Source organism: Drosophila ananassae, chromosome XL (genome assembly GCF_017639315.1).
Source record: "Drosophila ananassae strain 14024-0371.13 chromosome XL, ASM1763931v2, whole genome shotgun sequence".
In the NCBI taxonomy this organism is placed as follows: domain Eukaryota; kingdom Metazoa; phylum Arthropoda; class Insecta; order Diptera; family Drosophilidae; genus Drosophila; species Drosophila ananassae.
Window position 1 is genome coordinate 14,430,469 of NC_057931.1, and position 19,823 is coordinate 14,450,291.

General features: G+C 48.6%; 3 protein-coding genes across 7 annotated transcripts; 2 read left to right on the plus strand and 1 right to left on the minus strand.

Annotated features, from left to right (window-relative positions):
- The first annotated feature begins 753 nt into the window (after window positions 1-753).
- LOC6503187 (serine/threonine-protein kinase Tao) lies at window positions 754-10,863 on the plus strand. Of its 4 annotated transcripts, none has more exons than XM_001963571.4 (13): window positions 762-1,146; window positions 2,903-3,227; window positions 3,298-3,802; window positions 4,171-4,527; window positions 4,600-5,205; window positions 6,827-7,000; window positions 7,067-7,429; window positions 7,499-7,621; window positions 7,691-7,807; window positions 7,904-8,077; window positions 8,277-8,498; window positions 8,573-8,691; window positions 8,793-10,863. In XM_001963571.4, exons 2-13 carry the CDS (start codon window positions 2,998-3,000, stop codon window positions 8,914-8,916), a joined length of 3,114 nt encoding a protein of 1,037 aa, XP_001963607.1. In that variant the 5' UTR covers window positions 762-1,146; window positions 2,903-2,997; the 3' UTR covers window positions 8,917-10,863. The 4 variants fall into 4 exon arrangements, with proteins under 4 accessions (XP_014761331.1, XP_001963607.1, XP_014761333.1 ...); XM_014905847.3 differs by having other exon boundaries at window positions 762-878; XM_014905846.3 differs by lacking the exons at window positions 762-1,146; window positions 2,903-3,227; window positions 3,298-3,802; window positions 4,171-4,527; window positions 4,600-5,205 and adding an exon at window positions 6,207-6,675.
- Window positions 10,864-11,322: 459 nt separating this feature from the next.
- LOC6502910 (vacuolar protein sorting-associated protein 33A) lies at window positions 11,323-13,962 on the minus strand. The gene is made up of 2 exons (XM_001963572.4): window positions 12,391-13,962; window positions 11,323-12,291 (listed from the first exon to the last, which is right to left on the minus strand). Exons 1-2 carry the CDS (start codon window positions 13,843-13,845, stop codon window positions 11,881-11,883), a joined length of 1,866 nt encoding a protein of 621 aa, XP_001963608.3. The 5' UTR covers window positions 13,846-13,962; the 3' UTR covers window positions 11,323-11,880.
- Window positions 13,963-14,251: 289 nt separating this feature from the next.
- Window positions 14,252-19,591, plus strand: LOC6503189 (gamma-tubulin complex component 2 homolog). Of its 2 annotated transcripts, XM_032455968.2 has the most exons (8): window positions 14,252-14,730; window positions 14,801-14,956; window positions 15,022-15,568; window positions 15,625-16,149; window positions 16,211-17,256; window positions 17,316-17,637; window positions 17,792-17,902; window positions 19,140-19,591. In XM_032455968.2, exons 1-8 carry the CDS (start codon window positions 14,675-14,677, stop codon window positions 19,356-19,358), a joined length of 2,982 nt encoding a protein of 993 aa, XP_032311859.1. In that variant the 5' UTR covers window positions 14,252-14,674; the 3' UTR covers window positions 19,359-19,591. The 2 variants fall into 2 exon arrangements, with proteins under 2 accessions (XP_032311859.1, XP_032311861.1); XM_032455970.2 differs by lacking the exon at window positions 17,792-17,902 and having other exon boundaries at window positions 14,261-14,730.
- Window positions 19,592-19,823: the final 232 nt, after the last annotated feature.

The window sequence follows — 19,823 nt, forward strand, 5'->3', positions numbered from 1 at the left end:
AGAAACTAGAGAAGCGTTATAATATTTTAGGACTTTCACTAGTTAAACAATCTCTGAGACCAAATGTTATATATATGAAGTTTTCCCTATAATTTGCTATAAAAAATAAAAATTAAAAGTGAATGGACTATGGTCATACTATGGACGACAACGTCAAACTTAAAATCGTCAACTTGATGCATTCATGAAGGGAGACGGAATATCCTGTTGGTGTTTTCTCCAACTAAACCCGGCATCACTTGTGTTTGTATATTATCAAAGCATACATCCCTAGATGATGTTCATCCTTCACAGGATCCGTGTTTTCGACATTTATCGAGAATATTTTTCTACATTTTACAGAGTTAGAAACCAAAAACGAGTTATTTACATGCGAGTGTTAGAAAACACTGAAATTTACTAAAACTCGGAATATTCTTGATCTATATTAGAGAAATTTTTTAGACATTTTTTAGAGAAAACATTTACGGTCGAAATAATAAAAAATTTACTAAATCTCGCTTTGATTTTAGAGATTGAAAAATATGCAACTTCTGTGTTATTCCAAGCTTCATACTAATGCAGTCTAAAATATTAAAATATCCATTATTGAGAATAAAATATTTGCAATACATAGTTTTGAATATTTTGGAATTGCAATCAATGTAATTTATTTCGCAGCAGCCGCTTTTAATTTTACAGTCATGTGGTGCGTAGTAGCCTTCAGTTCGGCTATTTACATGTAAACGTTTTGAATATAGCGAAAATTTGCATGTTGCTGTTATCGATGTATCGATGGTAGTGTCGGTGTTTCCCCACCTCTAGTCTCCGCTCGATGTGTGTGAACTTTACACAATTTAATTAAGAAAACCAGCGAGGAAAATTTGGAACTGAGCTGAGTACGAAAGAAGCCTCTAACTGCATCCGGGTTGGATGAATCTGTCAATTCGGCGCCCTCGAAATGTGCAGCCAGTGCAGGCGTGTGAAGCAGAACGCGTGTGTAGTGCAGGGCGAATCGTAGCGATTCAAAGCAAAAGAAATAACAGCGGTGGGGTAGAGCAGACGTAAAGAAAGCGACGCACGGCGAAAAATGCATACAGATAAAAAAGCTAAAATCGAAAAACGAGCCGCGCTGCTAAATTAGCGAGCATTGATTAATTGCCAAATGTAAGCCCTTGAATATAACAAACCCCATTTTCCCCGACAGATTTATGCATTTTCCAACGTCTCTCTCTTTCTCCCTCTCGCTCTACTTCTGTGCCTGTGTCTGTGTCTGCGACTGCGACTGTTCTGTGTCGGTGTGCGGGTGCGTGTGTTATGTGCTACTCTTCTTTTTCGTTTTGGTTTACGTTTCGGTCGGGATGTGTGGACTCGGTACCTTCCGGACCGGAGGACGTCCTGGCGAGGAGCGGGCACGTCCCTGAGCCAATTCAGAGGACCGGCCAGGCCTCGGCCGCCTCCGGCTTCGGCCGGAGTGCGACTCCCTCCCGCTCGGCGAGAAAGAGCAGGCACCAGTCGAGACCCACACAACCAGTCGCGTTGTGTGTATTTATCTGCTCCCGACGAGCGCCCGTCTGCGTCTGTGTGATTGCAGTGTGTGTGTGCGTGTGTGGTGTGTGGGCCTGCTTGTGGGTGTGTGCGTGCGATTTGCAAGCAAAACAATTTAAACGAAACAATTCATAAACGTCCCGAAAAGCGGAACTGCGCTTGCAGCGCCTCCCAATCGCCACCCGCCGCCTGCCTGGGCGCTTGGCTGATTTGCAAAGAAAACAGAGCCAGGAGCGAGAACAGCTTCGCTCGCCGATGACGACGACCACCGTCGTACGGCTGGCTGGTACGCCTTTCGGGGCTTCGTGTGTGCCTGTCCGCACCCAAAGGAGGCGCTCGGAGCCCAAGCCCAAGCGCACTGAAGAACATTCCCTGCCGCAGTTCAAATGAAGAACCGCAAAACAAAGCCAGCCCAAGCCCAAGCACAGGCCCAGGCCCAGGCCGAGCCGAGCTGAAAAAAAGCACAAATTCAATTGGGCCTGTGCCCCATGAAATGCAAAACAACAATCTGCTCCGACCAGCGCCTCACACATGCACGCTCTCCACGGGTGTATGTGAGAGCGACATGGCTGCTCTTTGTGCACGAGTGTCTGTGTGGCTACGAAAAATAGGCGTGTTTCTGCTCCGATGCGAGTAAATACTGCCAGCCAGCCGCTCCACGCCAATATCGGACCTATGGACGAGCTCTGCTGGTAAACAATCAGAGCCGTTTCCTCCACGATAGGACCAGGCCGTCGCCCCAGCCCTAGGCCCTGCATGTGCCCCTGGTTTCACAATTTGCAACCGTTTCGAATGCGCCCGCATTTTGTCTCTCGCATCGGCCAAGGAGCACCCCTCCCTCGTAGAGTCTTCCCCAACTGGCCGGGCACGTGTGCTTTCCGCCCCCCCACTCTAACCCACCCAGCCCTCGGTCGATCGGAGGTGCAAGTGTTGTCACTTGCTGGCTCAAGACTTTCCGGAGGGGCAGCCAGACAGTGGCTCTTCGGCAAAGGGGGCACTGCAGGTTGGCAACGAAGAAGCGAAAAGAAGGTGCCGTAAAGGGGCCGTAAAACTTTTTTGATAAGGGCCGTACTGCGTGCGGAATGCTGAATGATTTGTGCCAGGCCGCGCGCTCTGGTGTGAGTGGAGTGGAGCAGTGGTGGCTGGGCCAAGGCGTGAATCACTTGATCGATTTGATAACCAGCTTTTGGCTTTTCCAGTCGCTGCCCAAAAGACACGGGCATGACAGCCTCGCACCCGAGCCCCTTGACTCGCATTTCACTCACCGGGCTCCGTGAGGTCGGGAAGGCCTAATAACCGTTCTCCTTGGGAGATGACTAAGGCCCACTGCAACCAACTGCGACTGTGACTAACCCGTTTCTTTTACCGATCGCAGATACATTCAAGACATTCAACGCGTGTTGCCGGCGAAGTTGGGGACAGGAGCCAAGCAGAGCACTCAGCCGCGGACCAAGAGCATGAGAGACAACCATGCCTTCGGCACGACCTGGTAGTCTCAAGGATCCGGAAATAGCCGACCTGTTCAACAAGCATGACCCGGAAAAGATATTCGAGGACCTGCGCGAAATCGGCCATGGCTCGTTCGGGGCTGTCTACTACGCGCGGTGCAACCTCACCAAGGAGATCGTGGCCATCAAGAAGATGTCGTACACGGGCAAGCAGAGCCAGGAGAAGTGGCAGGACATACTCAAGGAGATACGGTAAGTGGTCCACTCCCAATCCACTCTATTCCGCGTCGAATTCCCAATTAAATGGCTCTTCACCCGACAGCTTCCTTCGCCAACTGAATCACCCCAACACCATTGAATACAAGGGCTGCTACCTGCGCGAGTCAACCGCCTGGCTGGTGATGGAGTACTGCGTGGGCTCCGCCTCGGACATCATCGAGGTGCACAAGAAGCCCCTCCACGAAGACGAAATCGCTGCCATCTGCCTGGGCGTGCTCAGCGGGCTAAGCTATCTGCACTCGCTGGGGCGCATCCACCGCGACATCAAGGCCGGCAACATTCTGCTGACGGACAACGGCGTGGTGAAGCTCGCCGACTTCGGCAGCGCGGCCATCAAGTGCCCGGCCAACAGCTTCGTGGGCACCCCCTACTGGATGGCCCCCGAGGTGATCCTGGCCATGGACGAGGGCCAGTACGACGGCAAGGTGGACGTGTGGTCGCTGGGCATCACCTGTATCGAGTTGGCGGAGCGCAAGCCGCCCTACTTCAACATGAACGCCATGTCTGCCCTCTACCACATCGCCCAGAACGAGTCGCCCACGCTTCCGGTGAGTTTTCCAGACGACTCTGGAGTTGGTTGCTCTGGGAGCTGAACTGTTTCTACATAAGGTTTTGGTTAGTTAGGATTTGTAAGGATTCTAAATAGAATGAAGGTAGTGGAATAGCCATAGATGTCCCTGAAACGGATATATGTAGATATGTTTTCGATTCTTAATTGCCTTTGAATCTTAAGTTAAGTTTATTTTAAAGTTGCATGGCTTTAATCTTCTTCACTTTCTTATTATTTCCACAAAAACACATATGTTTTTTATGAAATCAGCACTGCCAAGGTAGTGCGGGCTGTTCTTCTACAATGTGGATAATAAAACAGAAGCCATTATCCGAAAACATCTAACCAAGCACCTCTGTTTTGCAGAAAAATGACTGGTCGGACGCCTTCTGCAGCTTCGTGGAGCTGTGCCTTAAGAAGATGCCCGCGGAGCGTCCCTCCTCCGCCAAACTTCTGACGCACGCCTACGTGACCAGGCCCCGCTCCGAGACCGTGCTGCTGGAACTGATAGCTCGCACCAAGTCGGCGGTGCGGGAGCTAGACAACCTCAACTACCGAAAGATGAAGAAGATACTCATGGTGGATACCTGCGAGACGGAGAGCGCCGTGGGCGACGCAGACGACCAGCAGGACGACCACGCCGGCGGAGACAGCAGCAAGAGCAATAGTATTACTTCGGAACACTCCATACACTCGGTGGGTGTATCGGCGGCCAGTAGTCAGGTGAGCACGGCCCAACCCCACCTGTCAGGCCTTCGTTTTATGCTTATCCGTCTCTTTCCCCCGTTCTGGCAGAGCTCCTCATCCAATTCCATACCGGCTGCGGCCCAGAATCATCACCATATCGCGGCACACCACCACCAGCTAGCAGCGGCCGCCGTAGCAGCGGTGTCCATGCACCACCACCACCACCACCCGCACCAACAGCCCCAGCCCAGTTGGCCCAGTGGTCAGCAGTCGCAGGCGGGCCCGGCTGGTGCCGTCTCCCGCAACTCCTCACGCCACCGCAACCGGCCGCCGATGCCCAACATAATGCACAGCATGAACAACAACGTGACGCCCACGAACTCGGTGTCAGTGGTGCCTGCCCCTGCTCCTGTACCGGCTCCGCCGCTCTCCGTGTTGCCGCACCTGAGCGCCACGAGCCATGGAGTGGTTGGCACGGGCACAGGCGGCAGCAGCGGAGGCTCTCCGGCTGCGGGAGGTCCCCTGGCGGACCGGATGCAGCCTATCCAGCCGCGCTACCTGACAACGCCCGCCGCCCAGGCGGCCGTCTTCGCAGCTAGCTCAGCCTCCTCGCAGCAAGCCATCTCGAACGCGGTGAACGACCACGGACCCAACAACTTTGCCACCATCCGGACGACGAGCATCGTAACGAAGCAGCAGAAGGAGCACATGCAGGTGCGTTGTCGCGATTTTCCAATCTCTTCCTTTGGGTGAAATCGATATCCCCTGGGAGCAGCCCGCTGCCGCATAGACCATCCACCCACCAGCACTCGCCGCTAGGGACTCGCCCCAAACCAAGTTGTCGCAGCTCAGACATCGATCGCATTTCATTCCTGACTTGTGTAGCCCTGTCTGCACCGGAGGCCGGTCGCCGGTAGCCAGTAGTCAGTTGCTGGCTGCCAGACCAGGCCTCCAGGTTCAGCATCTTAGCCATCTCAGCCCATTCCCCGACACCCGATATCCGATACCCGCTCGCCCCATGCTTCTGACCTCCGTGTCTCCTAACTTGCCCTCTACTACATGCTCTCTTTGTTGTGTTCTTGTTGTTCTATCCCACATCCTCGAACAGGCGCGCTTTAACCTCTGTTCGCAACTGTGTGGCGGCGACCGCAGTCGGACCCACAGCCTCCGGCAGAGCGAGGGCGAGGGCGAGCAGAAGATCGGCAGCCAGAAAATCGAGAGCAAGAGCAAGTGCAAGAGCCAAGAGCCGCTTAAGAAGCGCCGCTGTCCCTGTGTAATTGCGTAGCCCCGGGCGGAGGCCTGGCCCCAATAAACGAAAGCAATAAATGATTCACAAGCATTTCCCGCCACCATGTACTTTCTGTAGTTAGCCGCGTCAGTGTTGCATCCATCTGCCATCGAATTCAAGCCACCACCACCCACCACACTGGTCTCTGGCCCCACTGCCGCCCCGAAGCCTTCCATTGCCGCATTTTTGTGAGAGTGTGTATCATGTGCTAGCCAAACGTAAGCTACTTCGTTAAGTTCATGTTCGGATGGGTGGCCTAGCTGGCCCAGGTCAGTCAAAATTGTGCAATCAATGGTTGGGAGTTTCTGATTTCCGATTAACCTGGGAGCGTCCTGGTTCTGATTATGTGCTTCATTGGCATAAAAGTTCTTTTAATTCTTAAAGGATTCTATTTATATTTTCTTTTAATCATATTGTTTTTCGTCACCTTCCTGGTTAATCGAAATGATTTGGCTTGGCTCCACATTGGGAGACCCTGGAGGGTTAAAAAGAACCGTTGCATTGGATTGGTCTGCTTGAGGTCACACTTATAATGGACACACACACACACACACACACACCATTTCATCTCTGCCCACGCCCGCTAGGGGGGTCACACTGCTGCGCTTTGAGTTGCATTTTCATTGGGAGTTGCTTGATCTGCGTTCTTGTGGAATAATTCTAGTGGCACTGCGTCTATGTTGTTTGTTTGTTTTCTGTTTTAGTTTTCTTTTTTCGTTCGTTATTTGAGCTTAAATAGTACCTAGATAGTACGTACTAGTAGAGAAGCGTAGAGTTACTTAGAAAGAGACCCCAGAGGCCGAAGAGTGATGTTTTGTGCGCGGTTCGCGCTCTTTGAGGTTAAGGTCGAGCTGGAGCTGGAGCTGGATCTTGGACCTGGCTGGGCTGGCGGTCTTGTAAGTTGCAGCTAACAGTGTAGGACCCGACGTTGTCCAGCCACAGCTTTGCATCACGCATTTCCACCTCTAACTCATGTGCATTCTCTGATCCGTTCCACCGACTTCGACTCCGATACCGACACCGACACCACCACGCGAAATTCCACAGGAGGAGATGCACGAACAGATGTCCGGCTATAAGAGGATGCGGCGGGAGCACCAAGCGCACCTGGTCAAGCTGGAGGAGAAGTGCAAGGTGGACATGGAAGCGCACAAGACGGCTCTGGACAAGGAGTATGACACGCTTCTGCACAACTTTACCAGGGAACTCGATCGGCTAGAGGTAAGTCTGAGACGGCGGAGACTTGTACTTCAGACGGAGCTAGCCCTGACCATGATTGCATTCCAGACCAAGCACCAGCAGGACGTGGAGCGCCGCGCCAAGCAGACGAGCGCCGCCGAAAAGAAACTACACAAAGAGATTACCCAGAAGCAAGAGGGCGACCGCAAGGCATACGACCTCAACCGGAAGAAGGAGTACAAGGCGAACAAAGAGCGCTGGAAGCGCGAGCTCTCCATGGACGACTCCACGCCCAAGCGGCAGCGAGACCTCACCCTTCAGTCCCAGAAGGACACCCTGAAGCAGCACGAGGCGCAGGAGGAGCAGCGCATGCTCCAGGCCCAGAAGCAGTACATCGACCTGGAGATGCGGAAGTTCAAGCGCAAGCGCATGATCATGCAGCACGAGCACGAGGATCAGCAACTGCGGGACGTAAGTAGCTAGCCCCTCGAACCATCCTCCCCCCAAACTTCTAATCCGGTCTGTGATCTGCGACCCTAGGAACTCAGTAAAAAGGAGCAGCAGCTGCAGCAGGCCCACGCCATGCTTTTGAAGCACCACGAAAAGACACAGGAACTGGAGTACCGTCAGCAAAAGAGCGTGCACCAGTTGCGCGAGGAGCAGGTGGGTCTTTTCGGCTTTCCATATTCCATATATCCCCAACCTCTGACCTCTTTCCATTCTCTGTGGCAGATCAACAAGCAACACGATACGGAGTTGCACAATCAAAAAGACTACATGGACCGCATCAAGAAGGAGCTGGTGCGGAAGCACGCGCTCGAGCTGAGGCAGCAACCCAAGAGCCTGAAGGTACGTTCGCTATCGCTATGGTCCTGAAACTGTTTGTAGTTCTCTTCCCTTATATTCCTGTAATCATCCCAAACTTGGACCTGTTTCCTCCCGCAGCAAAAGGAGCTCCTGATTCGGAAACAATTCCGGGAGACGTGCAAGACGCAGACGAAGCAATACAAGCGCTACAAGGCCCAAGTGCTGCAGACGACGCCAAAGGAGCAACAGAAAGAAGTCATTAAACAGCTTAAGGAGGAGAAGCACCGGAAACTGACATTGCTGGGCGAACAGGTGAGGCTTTTCCAGAGGCAGATTCCAGATCCCGGACCCACGGCTGCACTTGCAAATAAAAACAGTCTCCATTCTTTATGCTTCCCAGTAATAGTTTTACTATTTATCCTAAATATTCTTGCTTGAATAAGCTTTGTGATGAATGGGTGTCCGATACTGTCGTTTCACTTATTCATTTTATGCTCATTGTATTTTGCAGTACGAGCAGAGCATTGCGGACATGTTCCAGAGTCAAAGCTATAAACTGGACGAGAGCCAAGTGATCGAGTGCCAACGGACCCACGAGCAGCTGGAGTACGAGCTGGAGATGCTGACCGCCTACCAGAACAAGAACAAGAAGCAGGCGCAGGAGCAGCGCGATCGCGAACGCCGAGAGCTCGAGAACCGCGTCAGCGTACGTCGTGGCCTGCTCGAGAACAAGGTGAGTCACCCTGACGGCCAGGTCTGCCAGATTATAGTTCCTCCACTGACCCCTTCACGTATCATCTCGAACAGATGGACGCCGAGCTGCAGCAGTTCAATCAGGAACGCGCCGAGCGGTTGCGCATGAAACACGAGAAACATACTAAAGAATTGGAAGCATTTGATAACGAATCAATTTCCCTAGGTTTCAGGTAACAGTCTCATCCTTTAACAATTGAACGCCAAAAGCTCTGGGCGAACATTGGCCATGGGCATACTTGATATTGATCCTTTCACATCGCTCTCGTTGCAGCACTTTATCGCTAATTGAGGTATCCCGTGAAGCCTATCCGGACGAGGAGGGGAGCTTGTCTGGTTCCATGATTAGTTTAGCCCATAGCAATAGTTCCACAAGTTTTCCGGCTGGTTCGCTATAGCATAGAAAACAACAGCAACATAAACAACAGCAACATAAACAACAACAACAACATCAGCAACAAAAACCACAACAATGCCAACAACAACAATCGCAATATGTGTTTAGTAATATGGTCTACTTAAATTTTAATGGAAATTACAAGCCAACAACAACAGCCACAGCCACAGGCACAGCCACGTCAGCCACAAATCGATCCCAGCAGAATCAATCGGCAGCAGAGTCGCATCAGTAATGGGAAGAACGCTCCTGCGTTGTCCTTGTAGAAGCTGAAGAGAAAGCCATTAGTGGCGAAGAGCACGAGAGCCGCAAGTATTCTCCAACAGCTTCGGCCTGCCTGCGCCTGGCTGGCCCCAAGAAGCTGCAATAGTTTTGTATTTAATGAAATTTCGACTCTAGAGGACAAGGAAAGATCGTCACAGTAACTCAACTTGTCAACGCAACAATTAAATACAAGAGCAATCAAAAGCAGAAAGAAGCGGAGGAAAATATAAATACATAATTATAAATGTAAGCCTAAATGTCATACAGAAACAATAACACAACAACACAAATGAAACAGAGGAGCGTGGAGAGAAGAACTTCAAAATTTTGTACGCAAAGTGAATAATTAGTTTACGTTAAAATTATAATTTGATATTATTACCGAGTAACTGAATCAATCACAACTTAGTTTTGTTAACCCCATCATCGCTCTCGCACTGCAAAATGTCGTAAATAGAATTATTGTGTGTATTTGTTAAAACGCTCGCGAAAACTGAGAGATTCAGTTTGATTCGCATTCGCAGTCGCAATCGCATTCATAGTTGCGATTTTAATGTTATTTTCAATCGATTGCCGCCGAGAAGTACTGCGGTCGCAGCTCCCCGGGCCGGGCAGACGTCGATTGCCATTTGCATGTTGTTAGGTTCCAAATTCCCGACTCACGTTATGTTTTTCTTATTTTGATTTGATAAAAAAAATGTATTTTTAACGGAGAGGACGAGATGAAGCTTAAATTTACACTTTTATTTGCTGTACGCGAAAGTTTTATGGCCAAATTGATTATTGATTATTGATTATAAACACAGCACGAGCAAAGGCAAAAGCAAAAAGCAAAATGCAAAATGCAAAAAAGCAAAAATTCAAATGCAAAAAGTTAGTTTTGTTTAACATTTAGTTTTGTTTGTTATAACAAAAGGATATAAAGTAATAAATACATTAACTAAAATAAGCCTATTTTAGAGTTAATTAATGCAAATTGCAAAATGCTTAGTCAAAACAATAAAAATTGTATAGAAAATTAATGCATATAACGTTTAATTATTTAAAGACTTAAGTTACGTGGAAATATTATTTTCGATTGGTCGTATCTTGCAAATTGTGCAACTAACACAGAGCTACTCATACACACACAAAGATACATTCATAATGAAGATTATACAACAAAAAATGGAAAACCAAGAACTAATTGTAGAATTTTACATTCTAGTGAACAGAGCTAAGTAGAATGCGGGAAACACTAATCCAATTAACGTTTATGTTGGAGATATCTTAAATATCGGTCGGTTGCTAATAGGATAAAGACAGACGGACGAATCACAACTGATGTTCAGAGCAGTTAATTTCTTCGGTTTTCGGTTTCGGTTCATAAGGGTCAAGGGTGATCGCGATCCATGTCACCATTACGCCCACGTACTGCTCTAGTACGCGGATGCAGTTCTATCGACTGGCGACCAACCCTTGCCCGCCTTTCAAAATTAAGGTACACGACACAGAAAGGGTGGGAAGCCGACGAGCAGCCAGGGAGACAAAAATATGTAATATTTTTTATGTTTATAAATTTTTTTTTATTATAATTATAACATAATATGAATTGTATTTTTGCAATTATGGTAATGACGAAGGAAACGAATCAGAATAAATTGATGCCCATCAATGTCAATAAATAAAACTTATTTAAAAGTAACAACTACTCGATGTTTGTTTGAGCTCTGACCTGGTGCTGGCGAGAAAGCCCCTGTACAGGTTCCACTTTTCATAGGTAAGGAGTTGAACTAACGCTAGAGACTTGCAGAAACTTACTCCTATTTGTTCTAGTATTATTATCAATTTCCGAATCAAGTCTCTTGGCGAGGTAAGATTCTAATGACGAACCCGGTTACTAGAAGAGTACTCATACAGGGATAGAATTGAGTTCGTCACTGGAATTTAACCACAAAGATAAGTCTTTTTTGGTGACTCTTAGTGCACTGTCTACATATTGATGTATTTTTGTGGGAATAAAATGACCTTATTAAAGTAACATCGATTGATAAATCGCTACTTTCGGCTTGTAGTCTGGGGAAGTCACTCTCGTCACGACTCGTCACCTTTGCGAATACGCCCCTGCACCTACTCAGATGAGGACTGATAGAAAAACGTTCGATTAGTGCTAAGTTTCACATTTATTCAAAATTTGAGTAACTGATTTCAATAATTCATATCGACAAAATATGTCTTTGAACTGTAGCCGCGCATGACATTGTAGGTTTTCCAGTTTTCCAGACCATATGTATGAGTTTTCTTAATAGTGAGACGGGATTAAACGAATAAACACCAATAATTGGTTATGTGGCAACTGTAACTCTTCAAGAAGTGGCTAGATAATGTAAAATTGAATACTTTTTGACCTCTTTGGTGCACATCGCAAGTTGTAATTGGAAAACATTCATATAAATATATATCGTTTAAGAGAATACGTCGCATACAAAGATAAATGCTGGAATCGAAAAATATATGCTTTAAAAATATCTCCCCGGCTGTGCGGCACTGCAACAAATGGGCCCTATTTCGAGGGCTCTGCCCCATAAGCCGTCGCGCTGTGCCGCTTGCCCTTCCTCTTCTTCTTCCGCCTCGGCCTCAGCGGCCCCGACGCGTTTCATCCGCGCACCAGTCCATGGTCGCTGGACAGACGATGGGCCTCTAGACGGCTCAGGCGCCGACCTCATGATCCCATCAGGCTGTCGAGGAAGGAGTTCTTGTTGACCACCTTCGTGGTGGCGATCAAGAACTCCACATTGTTGTCCTCTTGGGCGGATAGAAAGCGCAGAGCTGCGATCTCGGCAAACGTGCACCCGCCCACAAAACACACCAGCACCACACGCGGCACCTGCAACAACGAGCCCTCGCCAATCATGCCTCCTCCGTGCCGTCCTCCGATGCCAACCAGCTGCGCCTGGAAGTCCTCAAATGTGGGCCCCGGCAGATTTGTGATTTGGCTTTTCAGGCTCTGCCAACCCAGGGGCTTCAGAGTGTGCTCCACCAGCCTGACCGTCAGCGGGGCGTAGAAGCTGTGCACATAGCTGATGTCCCTCGGGTCCACCTCCACGTTGTCGTCCACAGTGAGATGAAGTGTCTGCAGAAATCACAGGAGGGTCAATTAATAAAACTATAACATTAAGTTAGTTAAAAAGTAAAAACATTAAGTTAGTAAAGTTAAAAGAAGACTGCTTACCTTTCTCAAAACGGCGTATGCCCTCGAATCGGTCTGCTGGTGGAGAAGACCCGCCTTTTCTAGGCTGCTCAGTGTGAGCAGGACCTCCAGGCCGTAAACCTGCACGAGTTCGCGCTTGTAGTGGCCGAGTAGTTTCTCCTTGAACCCAGACGCGGCTGTGCACTGCAGGCACAGGAGCCGAAGCACAGTGCGCAAGGGCGCCTTGCTGGCAATCCGATCCTCGATGTAAGCACTAGGCTTGTCGAGGTCCTCGCACACCATGAACTCCTGCTCGGCGGCCAGATCGTCGGCAAAGTCGTAGGCATTAACCTTCTCGTGCAGCAAGCCCGCAATGGAAGTGTGCTTTGAGATCTCCGCCTTCTGGGTCATTAGCTGGCGCAACCCATCCACAAAGGTCTTCATTACCTTTATTTCGGTGTTCTGCGAATTAGAGTGCATCTGGGCGTGGATCTCCCGCGCCTTGCGCGCGAGAAGCTTGGTAACCTCATTGAAGTGCTTGTCTCGCAGTTCCCCGTACAGCTGCTCCCCGGAGTGCAGGAGGAGGGTCTTCTGCTGGGGGTCGCTCAGCGAGGTCTCTAGATCAACGCCTTCGCCTCTACCATTGGCACTTCCGCCTGCCGACTCCTCGTTTCCATTTCCCCCTGCTGACTCGTCAGCGGTAAATAGATTTGCTGACAGCGTCACCTTGTTTTCCCGGATGCCGAAGAACTCGTCAATGAGCCCCTCGTAGGTGAGCTGCGTGGCCAGGGGGCTAAGCAGATCAATGCTTCTGTCCAGCAAGATCAATTGATCAATGACGCCTTTGTCCCCGTGGTACAGCACCCGCTCATCGCGACCCAGCTGCTTGGCATGCTCCCACACCCGGTGCGCCTGCTCACCCTTGCCGTAAATCTTGAGAATGCGTCCGTAGAGCCGCTGCAGCTGCACGAGGCCGACTGCCATTTGGTACAGCGAAGTGGTGTCTCCGTCGACACTCACGTCCCTGAATGCTAACGGCAGCTCCATGGTAACCACGTCGGAATCTAACGGAAAGAAATTCCAGGCCAGCTCCTTGATTTGACCGAAGCTGCTTAACACTCCGCTGTTTTCCAAGTGGCTGATGCACAAGCAGGAGCGTCGTGGAACGAAAATTATGTGGAACTGGCGGCTACCAGGAGGGCTGGCTTTGACATGGCCCACCAACAGGTCCATCAGAGCCACTTGCGGCCGCACCAGGTACACAACGTTGTTCACGTCTCTCGGCAAGTCCGGGCTCAGAGCCAGCAGTCGGAGGTTGCGATCCTTGAACACCTTTGGACGAGTGACCAAATCCAGGGGCCCGATCATGGCCTTGTCCAGCACGATAGCCTTGCATCCCTTGATGCCATCCAGCAGTTTCATCAACTCCCGGCAAGCGGATTCCTGCAGCAACTCCAGGTTGACACGGTGCCCCTGGCCCTTCAGGTGGGGAAACATGATGCCAGGTTGGTAATGGTGCTAGTCCTTCCAGAGGATTCCGCCCTCGCAATATAAACGCCCACTGATTTCAGCTGCAGCTTAGGGTTGTTGATAATAATAGTTCTGTTGATAATATTGCCATATATCGATATTCTTATTTTTGGTAAATCGATAAATATCAACATTTTTGAAAAAAAAAATTATGCATTATTATTGTAATATAAAACCATCCCCTTAAATTAAAAATAAATTATTTCTTTTTTAATATGTATTTATATATACCCAAAACAAACTTCAAATATGCGGTTGGAAAATCATTTTGTATTTTGTGAAAAAAGAAACAATCTAGCTTTATTTAAATATCAACTGATGAACAGATCACACTATTTTCATCCTGCTGAATTGACTAATTATTTATAAAATCGGAACACCCAGTTTGTCAAAAATCTACCTGAAAATTTATCTAAAAGTAAAATTGTGAAAAGTGCTCTGCGTAAAGTGCCCATTTTTTTCAGGACCAGTGCTACCACTACCAGTGAAATTAATATTTTGAGCAGTGGTAACACTTTTCTGCTATCTAACTTTTTCAATTACTATTTTGCGCCTCTTCGACAGTTTAATATTTTTTTGCTAATTTACCGTGCTAAGCACTTAGAAGAGGAAAAATATAGCAAATCTGGGCTAGAGAGTCCAGTGTATTTCTATCACATGACAACCCTGCCCGCTGCACCAAGAGAACACTCAAAACGGGCTCAAGAGCAATCGGCTACTCCTCTGCATCCGAAGCCTGCAACTGTGAATTTTACCGTTGCCCCTCCAGCTGCAACAACAAATTGTAAACGCCACGATGAGTAAAACTGACCCAGTGCGCCAAGTACTCGCCAATCTTATCGAAGAGACCCAGTAAGTGCTGTGAGAGCGTTAGAGTGCACAGGTGCAGGCTCATAACGCCACTCGCTTTCCTTTAAAACAGATCCTCCTTTACACCGGACAGTATCCTGCGGGAGTTCCGCGCCACGAATGAGCGCCGCCTGCCCAGCCACGAGCTGCTCCAGGTGCTGGTGACCATCAGCAGGAAGCGACCAGAATTCAAGGAAGTGACCGCAGAGATTACGGAGATTCTCAAAACGTAGGTGCCCTGCTCCAGCCTGATCACAGAATCGAAACAAAAAATTCTTGTCATATATTTTCTAGGAAAGATCCTATGTACGCACTTCTCGTCTTCGCCGAGCGATACAGTGACGACGAGAGTCTAAAGGCGCTTCCGCGCAGCCTCCAAGCCATGGCTTCGGTCTCAAGCCTCCCCAGCCAGACTAGCTTGTCAAGCAACTCGCCCTTGAAAGCAAAGTCTTCTACCTCCTCCATATCCGCCTCCGCCTCCACCACCTCGATCGCGACGACATCCACAACCGCCTCCTCCGCCGCTGGGGCTGATTCCGCTCGCACTCAGGCCGACTCTGCCCGCAGCCAGGCCGACTCAGCTCGCAGCCATGCCGACTCTGCTCGCAGTCAAGCCGACTCTGCGCGCAGTAAGGCCGACTCTGCGCGCAGTCATGTCCTGGAGCCACGCAAATCACAAACCATTCCCACGTCCACACCTGTGAACAGCCGCAAGGGTGTGGACGGCGACGCCAGCGCCGCCCAAGTAGTGTTCGGCAAGCGCCGACACTCGCAGCCGCACCAAGGCCAGAAGCCACAGGCTAAGGAAGAGCGGGACCGAGAACGTGGTGATTTGAGTGTGGTAAGATGAGTTTCGCATAACACCATGTCCGATTAATCCACCATTCTACATCATAGATCAAGGAACGCGTTTTAAACGCAGTTTCCAACAGTTCGCTGAACAGCTTTCGGTCACTAGGAGGCGACCTGCATGGAGGGAAGTCGGCCACCAGCCTTCGAAGTGGGGGCGTCCCATACATACCGCCACCGGTGGGCATGCCGGACGAGTATCGCACCAACAATCTATGGGATTATTGCAACGTCGAGGGTGGCAAGATGCCACAGCCCGAGATTGGAGCCCTACCGTTGGCCAGCCAGCAGCGTGTGGTGCTCACGGAGCTTCTGTACTGTCTCACGGGCGTGCGCGGCAATTTCATCTCTCCCATCACCTCTGATTCGGAAGGCGAGGGCCTAGTCCGCTTCGAGACCAGCTTCACCATTCACTCCCAGTTGGACCGCTCACTGGTGGAGCTGGTGCAGGACATTCTCCCCCTGGCCTCGCACTTCATGGGCATTCAAAAGATTATCACCGAGACGGACAACCAGGGGCAGGTCATCAACTCGTTGAACGAGGCCCTCCAGCATCTGACCCACGACTTCTATGTAAGTAGCCTAGGACATCTCTGCCCTTGAGCCCGGCTCACCAGATTTTTGTCCCTTCCAGCTGCTGCTCATCCAAGCGGAGCAGGAACTGCAACTGCAACAGCTCACAGTGCAGAAATTGCTCTACTACCTGCAGCCGACGTTGTGGGTGATGGAGGAGATCTGGACCTCACTCGTGGACGTGCAGCTTACCGAGTTGCGGGGCGCAGCAGTGTTGTCCCACTTGCACGCCCGCATCAAGCGGCTGGAGGGCGACCGAGCTGCCCAGCATTTGATCATTGGGCTGACGCGAAAGGCGGCCGAGCCGTATATGCAAATGTTGCAGCTTTGGATCCAGAAGGGCGTGATTGTGGACCGCGGACAGGAGTTTCTCGTGGAGGATAACGAGGTGATTCACCGCGACGAGCTGCCGGAGCACTACTCGGACGACTACTGGGAAAAGCGCTACACCGTGCGCCGCGACCGCATCCCGACTTTCCTGGAAAAGTATTCGGACAAGATCCTGCGCACTGGCAAGTACCTGAACGTTATCCGGCAGTGTGGCAAGCGAGTGATGCCCACGCAGCAGATGGAGCTGGAGTTCGACCCGAGCAGCGAACGCCATGTGACTGTGATCAACGATGCGTACTATTTTGCGGCCCGCATGCTGCTGGACGTTCTGCTGACTGAGAACGACCTGATGGGCCATCTGCAGTCGGTGAAACGCTATCTGCTGCTCAACCAGGGCGACTTTACCATGCAGTTCATGGACGCCTGCGAGGACGAGTTGGCCAAGAACGTGGACCTAGTGCTGCCCATGACCCTGGAGAATCTGCTGGGCCTCACTTTGCGCCTCTCGTCCGCCCGCAACGATCCCTACAAGGACGACTTGCACTGCGAGCTGCTCACCTACGACCTGGTCACCCAGATGTCGAAGATCATGAACCAGAAGGAGGAGTACTGGCAGTCCCAGGACCGCCTCGACCTCAGCGGCCTCGAGTGCTTCGCTTTCACGTACGAGGTCAAGTGGCCGGTCTCGCTGGTGCTCAACCACATAGCCATATCCAAGTACCAGATGTTGTTCCGGCAGCTCTTTTACTGCAAGCACGTGGAGCGGCAGCTCTGCAAGTATGTCTTGTTAGTTCTTTTCCAGTTGCTTCATTCTGTAACGCCTCTTTTGTCCGCAGAATCTGGAAGGAAAACTCGATAGCCAAGAAGTTTTCGCCGCACGCAGCGGAGCTGTACCGCTCGGCGTTCACCCTCCGTCAGCGCATGATGAACGCCATCCAGAACCTCGAGTACTACATGATGATCGAAATCATCGAGCCCAACTGGCACATCTTCATCGAGAAGATGAAGAAGGTTGAGAATGTGGATAACGTACTGCGGCTGCACCAGGACTTCCTCGACTCCTGCCTCAAGAACTGCATGCTGACGGAATCTTCGCACCTGAACCGTGCCATCTTTAAGCTCTGCAAGATTTGCCTCAAGTTCTGCGAGTTTATTCAGGTAAGTCGTGGGCCCGTGCGACTAGATTCTCGCGATTCTGTAAATACTTGTCTCGTCTTGTTATCTGCTCTGTTGCCCTTCTATCACTGCATCCACACTCAAATCCAAATCCGAAAACCGAATAATATCCCGCTTCCGTGCACCACCTCCACAGCGCTCGCAGCGTTTCTTTCTGGACGCCGAGCTCAAGTCCATGGTCTGCGATAGCAGCGACGACAGCACGGACAGCTCAGAGTCCGAGCCGGAGAGCTCGCACCGGCCACAGGTACTATATGGACTTGCGCTTACCTTGTTCGCATCAGTTCCTTGTTTCTTTTGTTCACGTAATCCTCTTCTGTTTCCCCCGGTTTCCTTTGGGAGTCTGGCTTGAATGCATGCCCCCACTCTCCGTAACATTCTGATTTTGTATATCCCTAAATGAGGGTTTACTTTGATTTTGTTTGAATTGTTTCCCCTCTAATTCTTATTATTTTTTATTATTACTTTACAATCCTCATATCTATTAGTAAATTAGATCATCTTGGTTACTGTCTTATAGACAAGATCTATTTTATTTCGGAGAATACAAATGAGCGATTTTCATGCCTTCCCCGATTATGGTCAGAAAAAATACATATAAAGATTCATAAAATATGAACACGTAATACTTAATACATGTACATATATTAGAAATTGTGTGTTCATCAATATGAAGTATTTGGACACAGTCCGATTAAAAACAAATATATTTTTATTGAAATATGTAAAGATTGGTATAAATATGTACATATTTTCTGAAATAAGACAATTATTTTATAGTTTTATTTCGAAATATTTAAATTTAATTATAAGTAACTTATTTATCATTAGTATAATATAAAAGAAGATACATTTTATTTTGCTTGAGTTTTGGTCTAAAAAATAAAACCCAGACTTTAAAACGTTTGTAGACGTTACCTTATGAAAACGTATTACACAAAAACAAAAAATGTATATTTGAAACATTTTTTTTGCAATTTATTTTGAGTTTTGAATTATTTTAAATTAAATATTTTAAATTATCAAATAATATTCATTTTATTTTGACTGATTTCTAAGTCTAACAAATAAAACCCAGACTTGAAACAGTTTTTAGACGTTACTGTATGAAAATTATTAAATTTTTTTAATTAAAGAATATTTTATATTTCTTAAATTTCTTTTTAATCTTAAAATTAAAAGTAACTCTTAAAACTAAAATGTATATTTACAATTTTTTTTTTTAATTAATTTAGAATTTTGAAATATTTTAAACTAAATAAAAGTAATTTAATGTATTATATGTAAGAATAATATCAAAGAAAATACATTTTATTTTGCCTGAGTTTTGGTCTAACAAATAAAACCCAGACTTGAAACATTTTTTAGACGTTACCTGAATTATATTTATACAATTTATAATTGATTACTTAATAACTTTTTAAATGAAAATTAATAAAAGCTACTTCTAACGGTGATTAATCGGAATTTCTGTTTCCCGCCAGTTGGAGAGCACTTTGGATCCAACGGATACCTTTTCGGAGAGGGTGAAGCGCTTCGACCTGGAGTTTACGGGCCTGCTCATATCCTTCCTGAAGCAAATAAACAACATGGCCAAGAAGAACACCGCCGACCGCTTCATGAACCTCGTCCACCGAATTAACTTCAACGCGTTCTACACCGACCAAATGGACAAGCTCTGCATGAAGGATGCCTTGGGTTAAGAATCAATCACCTCATCAAGTCACTACAACAAAAGCCGAAAAGAAGAGATCGAAGTATTAGGAGATGATTAATTAAGCCTAAGCCTATAACAGACATTTTAAATTTAGGTAGAATCATTCCAGCATGTCTCCGCATTGGCCATACCCACGCACAAGCGCACTAATTTTTTCTCATTTAGCTGTAGAGTGTCGATTCGAATATTTATGTTCTAATAAACGCCATGAAATGCCAACTATCGGTCGCTGTAATTCGCGTCTACACAACTGCAATCAACGTCACTGGACACGGATATCAACCACCACGTAAGCCAGCAGCGTCGAATGCTGTCTGTGCCGCCGAGCTTGCCCTGTCCGCACTCCGGAGACTGCTCCGGGAGTGCCGACACCCGCACCCACTTCACGGTGGGACCCAGTCACAGTGGTCGGCCCGTAATACCATTGCACTTAATCCAGAAACCCCATCCT